Source organism: Bicyclus anynana, chromosome 10 (assembly GCF_947172395.1).
Source record: "Bicyclus anynana chromosome 10, ilBicAnyn1.1, whole genome shotgun sequence".
NCBI classification, from domain to species: Eukaryota; Metazoa; Arthropoda; class Insecta; order Lepidoptera; family Nymphalidae; genus Bicyclus; species Bicyclus anynana.
Genome location: NC_069092.1, coordinates 15,085,636 through 15,096,175, shown reverse-complemented (window position 1 = coordinate 15,096,175; position 10,540 = coordinate 15,085,636). Strand labels below are relative to the sequence as shown.

Sequence of the window (10,540 nt, the reverse complement as noted above, 5' to 3'; positions counted from 1 at the left end):
TAGCGCAAGAGACGACGTCGACCTATAAATCTACAGACACAATAAATTCGACAACGCGCGGTGCGAAACGGCGAGGTTCAATGAACTGTTGACGTGTTTAAAATACGCACTAAGTGCCTTATCGCGAATGTAGTACGCGACTACTCGGCGGGGCCGGCGCGGTCTGCGAAGCTATTCTATGTGTATTTGCAAAATGGATATTTATAGATGTCCGTGACGGATGATTCGCGCTATTTCTAAGGTCCTTGCGAGAATCAGTGAGTAACTATGTGGATACTTGCGTGTTTATTAGTCGATTTTTTAATGAAACTCTTTTCATTCTTTGCGTTTACTAATGAGTTTTACACAAAGGAGGTCTTTATTTACTAACTTTCGATTATGGACGTTTTCACTGGCTGTTTACATATCTCTAAAAAATAAAAATAGACAATTATTAAAAAAAAAGTTAACTGTCAAATTGACGTTTGACAAATTTCGAAATAGTGATGTGCCACATTTATTTTTGAAAGTTAAACTTTGAAAAATAAAATGCGAAAGTTAACAAATAGATATTTTTTCCTTGTCGTGATCATAACTACCAAATTATACCTACTTAAGTGTATATTATGAGCATAGCATAATGAGTCGTAGCTACACGTCTGTTTTATTCGCATTCATCGGATATGAATAAAACAGACGTGTGAGGTGAGCGAAACCTTTCTCAAGAAGACTTAAACCCACCGGAAACTCGGGGAGAGTTCGTTTTACAGCTTGTATTTTAACGCTATTGATATCAAGAAAATGTGAGAAAGGAAGTGTGTCTGTCGTGCCGCTACACCATACATATCTACTACACGCGAGTTCTTTGTGATGCGAGTCTGGATGAACTAAGCGATTCTCAACGCGACATAGGCCTCGTGTAAGATTCATATTCGCGGTGAAAGGGCCGCTTTGGAAATGCGTTCGCACAAAGCAAGGCACCCGCAGTAGCCGCTCTATCTAAGTATCTACCCACATATGCATTATGCGGCGAATACAGATCCAAGTTTCTTACACATACACGTAAAGTACGAAGGCCAGTTTTGTGTATGTGTCGCGAATACATACGGCTTCAATAATCAGCAGGTGAAGCGAACTAAAGCAAGGGGGTTATTGCGATTAACTCTTTTATCCCTTCGTTTCCATATCAAAGAGTAATGAACCTTGTTCCACTATTGGACGTAGTCGATTAGTAACCGTGTGATCTTTTCAGATCGTGTGGCGCGATTTGCTTGTAATTGTATCATATTATCTTAATTGGTTAGTTTAAAGTTTTGTTGTTTTATGATTAAGGTAGATACCTAATTAGGAAAAAAAATGTAAGTATATTGTGTACAGGTATTTAAAGGTGTATAAATTCTTATTCGCATTGTTTGTCCGTTCGATAAAATGCCTAATGTAGTTTTCCAATATGTAAATTCTAATTTGATAAAATTTGGTAGGTATTTCCGTATCGGAATAATTCGTATAAGATAAAAGTCGATTACATTGAAGGTAATAATTTCATTATCAATTTTTTGAAAAGTACGTTAGCGGTGATTATAAAGCAGCTGTAATGCAAAACTTTTGGTTGTTTAAGTTTATTAAGGAACTATGTGTAACAAAGACAAACTCTGCTGTAAAGTGAATCGATTACGACTTGAAGTAACGAAGGTCAGAGGGTTTGCGAGTGTGAGTGTATATGCAAGTATGCAAGCGAGCTCGGTGCGGCGTCGTCGCTGCTGCACGCCTGCACCGCCGGTTGCAACACCCTCCCCCCTTCGCTCTCGGCTTCTCACTCGCCGCCGTCTTTGCCGCTAGCCTGTCTCACCTCGCGGCCGGCAGCCTTGCGCGACGCGCCGCGCTCTTTTACATTCAAAATTATTCTCAATCATTGCAAAAACTCTCTGTGCAATAAAAATATCTCTTAACTCGCTCCGGCCGCACTTATTCTGAAAGCAGAGAGACTCTTTGAAACTTTTTTAAACAAATCACTCACCTTTGAAAGTTTGAATGCACTCCTCGTTGCATGTCGCGCGCGTCGTTATGAGAACCCCGTACTGGCGGTCACGTTGACGTCGCGCGGTGCCGCCATATCTGTCTCGGCCACCAACTAGCAAAATTAATAGGTAATTATTTTCGTGTACAGTGTTCTAGGTTCAAAATATTTCAAAGTGATAGTGTGTTATTGTGTTTACTATCTTCCGGCATCATACGTGCTCATTCCAATTGGATTCTTCTTGGAAAATCAGGCGCGCGCCGGCCGGTTCTTATCGAGTGCAATGCAGTTGCACTCTCAACTTATTGCAGTTTCGCATTTGCCAAAGTTTGATACGCGGAAAGTTATTAGTGTTATATTTTGACGCAAAAGGACTATAAAAGTGATTTTAAAGTGACTGTTTTTTAAAAAGTGTCGAGTGTTAGAATTTAAAAGGACAACACACTCTGTGTTATTTCGGTCATTGACCGCCGGATTTCGGAATATCCTTTATGTTGTTAAGTGAAGTTGTTAACTTTTTTTTTTGTTGTAATTCAAATTTTCATTTTAGGCTCAAAAATTCGTTTCACATCACTAGAAGGATGCGATGACCTGAGCATTCGCTTTTTAAAAATCCGCTTTTACCCGGATGGAATGAGGAGTGCAGAATCCTATTGTTTCACAGTTTCTTATGTTTGAACATCATTTGTTTTTTTGTTTTTCGGACTAGAGAGTTGTCATTTCTTCCAAAATTACAAAAAATTGTAAAATAAGGTAAATATTGTTGTTGTTCTTGCATAATATATCGCATACACAATTAACGAAGTAAGATAACAGTATAGTGATATAACGTAGCGTCTTGTATGTCGCTCCCTCGATAGCACATGACATCATCTACAGCGAAGCTCGCGAGGGTTGCAGTCGCTAGGTTGCTTACTGCAAAGTTAGTTTGAAAGTACACGTTAAGGCGGCGCGATTTCTTTGAAACTGTGTGTAAAGTGTAGTGCGTGTACAAAACATTAATACTTGTGCAGAATGGCGGAGGGCAATGGAGAAATATCCATTGAAGAGGTTCCCGGCAAGGACTCTGACACTGGCCGAACTCCGGATTACCGCAAACTCATAGAATATGGCTTGGACCCAAAGGTGAGTTTAAAAAAAAACTCTTATTCAATATTTAAAAAAATGCTTAAATACTTAATAAGTTACTCTATAAAAGCATTTAAAGTTATAGAATATAGTTTTATAATGTTTTCTACAAGTTAGAGGATTTGACGTTGCACATTTTGAGTGCGGGACATGAAACTTTATTTGAATTTTACTGTCTATGAAATAAGTCTCATATTAAAATGTCTTATAAATAATTTACTAGAACCGTATTAATTAATTGAAACTTTATTTAAAAAGTTTTAAATAATATTTTTTCATTTGGCATGATTTTTTGCCGTTCCCATATTGAGGTTCTTTCAGTTCAGTTTCAGTTCAGACCTTCTTGCAGCTTTATAATTTAATGTATAGATACAGGTCACAGCTCCAATTCTAATATTTGAATATTTATTTAAAACATTTTTTTTTAATTGTAATTTAAAAACTTTTATTTAAAATTCTTACAAGATTCTAATAAGAAAAAATATTTGATCAATTAATTAATATTAATATTAAGTATGCACCTTGTACTTATTATTTAAAAACTAAAAATTAAATTAATCAAACATTATATATGAAGAGTTTGCAAAACAACTTTAGCTTGAAATAAGATTATCAGCAGTATTCGCACAATTCGCTAATTTAAAAATCTAGTTGATTTATTATTGTAATTCGTTAAGTAAAATGCCATGAAATTGTTTTCAATATGACCAACATTGTATATCTACTATAAGTCTGAATGACAGTGTGAGTCGGTACGACAAAAGTCCAGCAGTCAGGGTACGTACCCATTATCTATCAGTATTGAATCTGGACATGTTACCGATAGATCATGGGTACCGTACCATGACTGCTGGACTTTTGTCATACCGATTTACACTGTCATTCTGACTTACAGGAATTACTAATATAATAATTGACTTATAATGTTGGTCATATTATATAATATACTCATGATCTATCAGAATTGAGTCTGAACCTGTTACTGTCGAGTTCTTGAATTTTCTCAATTTTCAGTAGGCATCTACTTAAAGTATTTAATCTCTGAAACCTATTTAAGGTAGTTATGATGCCTGGAATTTTATTGCTGTGTCAACTCAAAGTAACTGACTTTGTTTGCACATGACGTTATGTCTGCGATATCAAGTATGACACATAGGCTGGTTCCAATAAGTAGTTTAAAATCATAATAGACACCTATTGCAATTTAGTGCCACACCTGAATTATTGCTAGAACATTCTGATAAATGGATATGGTTATGCAATGAAGACCTATCACATTTTTTATAAATAAAAACTTATAAGTTTGGAAAATCCAGTGACATACTGAGATTATTTCATGATGAGATTGAACCATAGATTAGTTGTTTTGTTTTAAAAGTTATGTAAATTTTGAATTAAAGAGTTGTTGCAAAAAAAAAATTAAATGGCCAATCAAAAATTTTGATGTCTTACAAGAAAAACAGACTTTATGAAGTACAGCAGTATTAAAATACATATAAGTCAATATGAAACATTGAATTTTAAAAGTAGAAGACATCAACCAATTTTTATTATTAATTAAGTAATTCATTAATTAATAAATTCATTTGTTATAAATTACTTATTAATTAAAAAAATGATGGTAGTGGCCCAATGTCCAATTTCACCACAGATAGGAGTTAGGTAACTTCTAACAGTGTTTTTCTAATTGGATACCCACTTTTTCAATAAAAGTTCCAAGTTAAAATGTTGTAGTTAGTATGTATGTACATTATGTATATGCATTATTTGTGAGTAGTTTTTTAGTTACTGTGATACTCAATTTTTTTAATATTTTATATTGATTTATTTGAATAAAATATTTTAATAAGATTCTTATAAGAATTTGTATTATTAAAAAAAATGCATAAAAGGAGGTAGATATTAGGGTTACACACCTTCATCAAATAGTTGTAATTTTATCAATTGATAGCAATATTTTATTTAAATTGTTGCATTGGTTTTATTTACATAGTCACATCCAAATGTTAAATATAAATATTATTACTTATTAAAGTATGACCTACCTGACTCAGCACTGGATTATCACACTGCAGATTTACTTAAACTTTCTCTAGAGAAATTGACCCTTGATATGGATTTATCTCTGTAGGAGTTCAATTTTTTAAATAATATATTGTTACTAAGGCATTTTAAAAGTACGTATTAGTACAAGAACCACAGATAAACAAAAAATTGCATTTCAAAAATTATTGATCAGTGACTTTGAGACTCATTTCTTCAAGGTACCTAGGAATTCAGATACTCTATAAAAATACTAATACGAATAAATTTAAATATAATGAGATTCATACATTACAGAGAATAATGGCTTTATTCCCATTGGAATATGTTTGTCCTTTTACAACTGAAATTAACTCGATTTGAACCTTATGTCCCTTAAATAAGAGCTATTTTCCTATGACGTAAATGCGTCACTTTTTCAAGTGTATTTCAAAACTCGATAACTAAATGAACTGTATGTATAAAGTAACAGATTTGGCTGAGCAAAATGTGAAAGGCTGTGTTTTATGTAAAACAATTTACTTACCGTCTTTGTCACTGTTGCCAATAATAATAAATCACATCTGAGTTTAACTTTCTATACCTACCTACCTACTAAATTTTATTTTTCATATATTCTTTTATGCCTTAACTTTACAAGAGCTATTAAAAATACTTTTATTTGATGTAATTCGATTACAGACTAGCTTACGCTTGCGACTCTGCGTAGAATTCTGTATTTCACAAATCCCGCGGGAACCATGATTTTTTTCGGCAAAAGTAGTCTGTGTTATTCCAGGGTATAATTTATGTCCGTTACAATTTTCATTCGGTACAGTATTTGCGGCGTAAGGACAAATACTTAAGTACTTAGGTTCTATTAATCTATTTAGGTTTCCAATACGATAGCTGTTCTAATAAGATTTAGTTTCGCACTTTATTATACCTATACCAAAATATTGAGATCGAATAATTTTCAAAATATTTTTCATTCAAATATTTAGAATTAAAATGGTTTTTAAGCCGAAAAGTATGCCATCTGATGTCAAGGAATTTAAACTGTCGGTTGGTTCACGTTGAGCATAGATGGCGCTGTTTTATTGATATTTTTTTTATATTTAGGAAACAAATAGCATTATTAGCATGAAAAAAAATTGTTTACTTATTTATTATTTATCTTTTACCATGTGGTCATTAATGGTATTTTAGGCCTAGTATGCGTTAACGACATTATAACGTATGAAGAAAAAAATATTGTCGACTAATACCGGCCGTATCGAAAATATAGCTCTTTCGTTGCGATGAAACTAATTAGATCTATATTGTATTCTAAATTATCTCGTTATCTCTTGGCGCGCATCTTAGGCCCGCCGGTCTATTAGACCTAGTGCGTTACCAAAACTATCCCGTAAGGAGACAAACATATTGTCGACCAATACCGGTCAAATAAAAAAAGCTCTTCGTTGCAATGGGACGAAAGAGAAAGCCACTATTGGTCGACAGTTCCTTTATCTTTATTATCTTTAAGATATCTCGTGGCACGTATCATGGGCCTGGTATAAATATAGAATTGATGAAACAGTAGACCCGCTCCTGGCATACGAGGCTCGTCTGGTCAACTGGTTTTAACCGCTGAACTGGTTTACCTTCACTCGCGACAGCTTCCTGTAATGTTAACACTATATTATTTATATATCTGTCTGGTTGGTGTTGTATGTGTTAAGTACATAACACGTAAAGCATTTTGCCGCCAAACGTTCGAGGTTTGCATTAAAGTTTCGCGATTAAAAATGTAAATAGGTGCTTAGTTCGACTTCACGCTTGAGACTATCTATAAGTTGAATAAGAAACGAAAAATTGATATCAAACTTACTATGTTGAAAAATATATTCCGCGGAGGTAGCCTAAGGCCTAATTCGCACGACAGTTAAAAAAGCGATGCGTTAAAACCCAGCGTTGGCGGACGTAGCGTATAAGTATGAAGTTAAATGAAGGTCTATTTCCAACGCCCAAAATTGAAAATGCTCTGCTCAATAAAAAAGCGTCGGTTTGAAAAGCGCTGTCGTGTGAACTTGGGAATGCATTTGTTTTATTTGAACACTTTTTTTAACGTCCGTTAAAAAACTCTTGTGCGAATGAAGGTTAAAAAAACTCCTGTCGCAAGTTTATTATACTATTCATAAATAATAAGTAAAAAGATGGGTGTAGGTCGTGTCTAATCCGGATCTTAAGTTAAAATCGTACCAACTTACAGCAAAGTTTCGTTTGGTCGCGAGAGAAAAGGAAAATATTGGTCATGTTTAAAAAATTGCTTCACTGTTTTTATTACCTTGAAGCTCTAATGAAAACTGATTGTTCTTAATTCCAAATACCGCATGTGATAACGCTTGCCCTGTGATTGGTTACATACAAATAATACCCCGGGATCCGTGGAACAAATTTACAAGTGAGTAACTACATCTTGGAAAAAGTCTGGTTAGTAACTACTTTTGGTAAACTACCCTCCTCCCAACTTGTATGAATAACGAGATTATTAAAAGGTGGCTATCACTAACCAGCTTTTTTTTTACTGTTGCTTAGTTAAAAGTTATAGAACTTAACAGCCACAATGTCCTACAAATTGCGTTAGCTACCAAAATCGAGAATTTTCGAAAATAAAAGTTGAGTGTCTCATCAATATGAAGCTACTCACGGAAAATTAACTAGATACTAATCACTTGTAAATTTGTTCCATGGATCCCAGGCTATAATGATGTGAATTTGACAAAAAATTTTGTCCAGTATCAGCACTAAATGACAATAAGACTGCCATTACCAAATGACAATGAGCGCCATTAAGACATTAGCGCCGCATCTGGGTACCCCATGATTCTTTCATGAAAACCACTATAGTCTAGTTAATGGATATGTAGAAGTATTAAAAAGGAATAAATATCTCAATAAAAGTAATGGGCGTATTATATAAATCCTTCAACTGCAATTGTAGTAAGATTCTAATAAGAATTTAAAACTACACTAAAGCCATACTCGATGTGCACTGTTACCAACAAAAAAAATAGAAATGTAGGTAGAAAACGCCTGTCATTTCATAACTTAATTATTTTGAATTATATGTATATAGTTTTATTTTATTGTTATTTCAAAAGATATTAACTGTATCTAATTATATTATCTTATTAATCAACTTTGTGTCATTAATTTAAAAACAAGTTAATTATAATTATATTAGGTGTGAAATGACTAGAGATTTAGGTATACCCTCATTTTTAATTTGTTTGTTGACAGTTCAACAGAGTATGATTTTAGTGTAGTTTTAAATTCTTATTAGAATCTTACTACAATTGCAGTTGAAGGATTTATATAATACGCACATTACTTTTATTGAGATTATTTATTCCTTTTTAATACTTGTATATATCCATTAACAAGACTATAGTCCTTTTCATGAAAGAAGTCTCCCAGACGCGGCGTTAAAGTCTTAATGGCGCTCATTGCCATTTAATAATAGCAGTCTTATTGACACTTGTGTAAGGCGCTGTCAATTTTAGTTCAAGTTTTAGCCGCTTCTTTCATGAAAAGGGCTATTTACTTAAGCCGTTACCACTAAGAGAGATGACAGATGATAATTATAGATATAGAATACAAAAACCACAGACAATATAATTGTACACAATATTCAACAAGTTTTTTTTTATATAATTGACGAACCAAGCAGATGGCCCACCTGATGGTGAGTGGACAGAGTGGACGGGGTGCGTAAACGCAGGAAAATGCATTTACGCGGAAATAGGGCGACACTTTACAGGACGTATTTCTTGCATGGGAATACGTCTAGGTATATTATATTGCGCTGTATGTAGGCTATGGGTTGCCACTTACCATTAGATAGACCGCCTGCTTGTTCTATCAATTATTGCTACATAAAAAAATAACAGGCAGTTTTGTGTGTTTGTATTTACTATTTAATTACATGGTTAGTATATGCGTAGGGTTGCCAGGTCGCAGAAATAAAAAGCCGGACAGTCGAGCCACTTTGGCCTGACATTTGGGTAAACAGGCCGGACATCATTGAGGATTTTGTGTACATTACATCAGTATTGATAGGTACGACAATGTTTTTTATGTAAAATCAAATATTTATGATTATTACTGTAAATTTTGTTCATACAAACACTCGTCGTTCGCTCATTTGCTAAATGTAAAGCCTAACAAAATCCGGAAAACTATGTCCGGCTTTATCCGGACACCTGGCAACCTTACCGATACGTATATTATGTATGCGCTAGGTTAACCATTGATACCAACGAGTTTTTACATTAGAAACACGTATATAAAGCCTCTTTATATGCTCGACCTTATCTAAAAGAAGTGACGACATAATCTCTATCAATCTCTAGAGCTCGTTGCGAGCTATGCTGAGCCTCTCTTAGCTACGTCGGCTGTTCTACGTCTTCAGTTTATTGAGAGACGCGTCTAATTATCTCGTCGCTACGTCACTATAGTGGACTAATCATTATCGATCCTAATGGTTGAATAGTACGTTCATAGTTAAACGAAACCTCAGTAGCTCGACAGTTAGACTAAACATAATTAAGAAAAGTCTACGGTCGTCCGCCTTACGGATTCTGGAATCAAAAATGTGATAGGTTTTATTGCCACTCGTTAAGCTTTTCACTTGGGGTAATGGAACATTATTCTATAAATAAAAAATATCTATTTTGGAAACCCGTTTATAGACAAAGTTAAAAATATTTGTTTTAGCTTCCGTAATTGGCTGCCGTCGGAACTTTAAAATCGTAAAAATATTTGTGTTGTAGCTTTTAATAAAATTTCAATTAAAAAGGCTTTAAAAAAAGTATAAGTAATATTGTATAGATTTTCATACACATATACACAAATGATACCAACATATAGTTAGAAGCTATAATAAGTTCTTGTTTATATTTATATATTTGTATAAAATACTAGCTGACACCGCGCCTTTTCTCCCGTGTGATTCCCGTTCCCCTAAGAATACGAAGATAATATATAATAGCTATTCCTCGATAAATGGGCTATCTGACACTAAAAGAATTTTTCAAGTCGGACCAAGTAGTTTCTGATATTAACGCGTTCAAGCAAACAAACAAACTCTTCAACTTATAATATTAGAAATGTACATTGTACATAATATAAAAAGTGCATAATGTTATAACATTTAAGTTTTCCGCGTCTGCAACATGAAGCTCACAGTCGACTCACCATTCACTAGTTAACGTCCGATTAATATCCATGCAATCTGTCTCATACGCTCCCGTACAATCCGAGCGAGAGGGGCGACAGACGCAACACGCTGCATTATGCGGTTTTCCCTCGGATTTTCCCTATTGAATGCATGAAAGCCGGCACTAAGGA

At 34.2% G+C, this 10,540-nt stretch overlaps 1 protein-coding gene across 9 annotated transcripts in view; it reads left to right on the top strand.

The window, feature by feature from the left end:
• Positions 1-233: 233 nt before the first annotated feature.
• The window catches only part of LOC112051523 (heterogeneous nuclear ribonucleoprotein R), a 36,028-nt gene continuing 25,721 nt past the window's right edge, over positions 234-10,540 (top strand). For 3 of the 9 annotated variants that reach the window (XM_052884096.1, XM_052884099.1, XM_024090209.2), the window contains exons 1-3: positions 1,799-2,126; positions 2,547-2,749; positions 3,010-3,121. In XM_052884096.1, coding sequence (XP_052740056.1) covers positions 3,011-3,121 — 111 coding nt within the window. In that variant the 5' untranslated portion in view covers positions 1,799-2,126; positions 2,547-2,749; position 3,010. Of the gene's footprint in view, positions 258-1,796; positions 2,127-2,546; positions 2,750-3,009; positions 3,122-10,540 lie in introns of those variants that run through there. The other 6 variants (XM_052884093.1, XM_024090208.2, XM_052884097.1 and 3 more) reach the window with 4 other exon arrangements.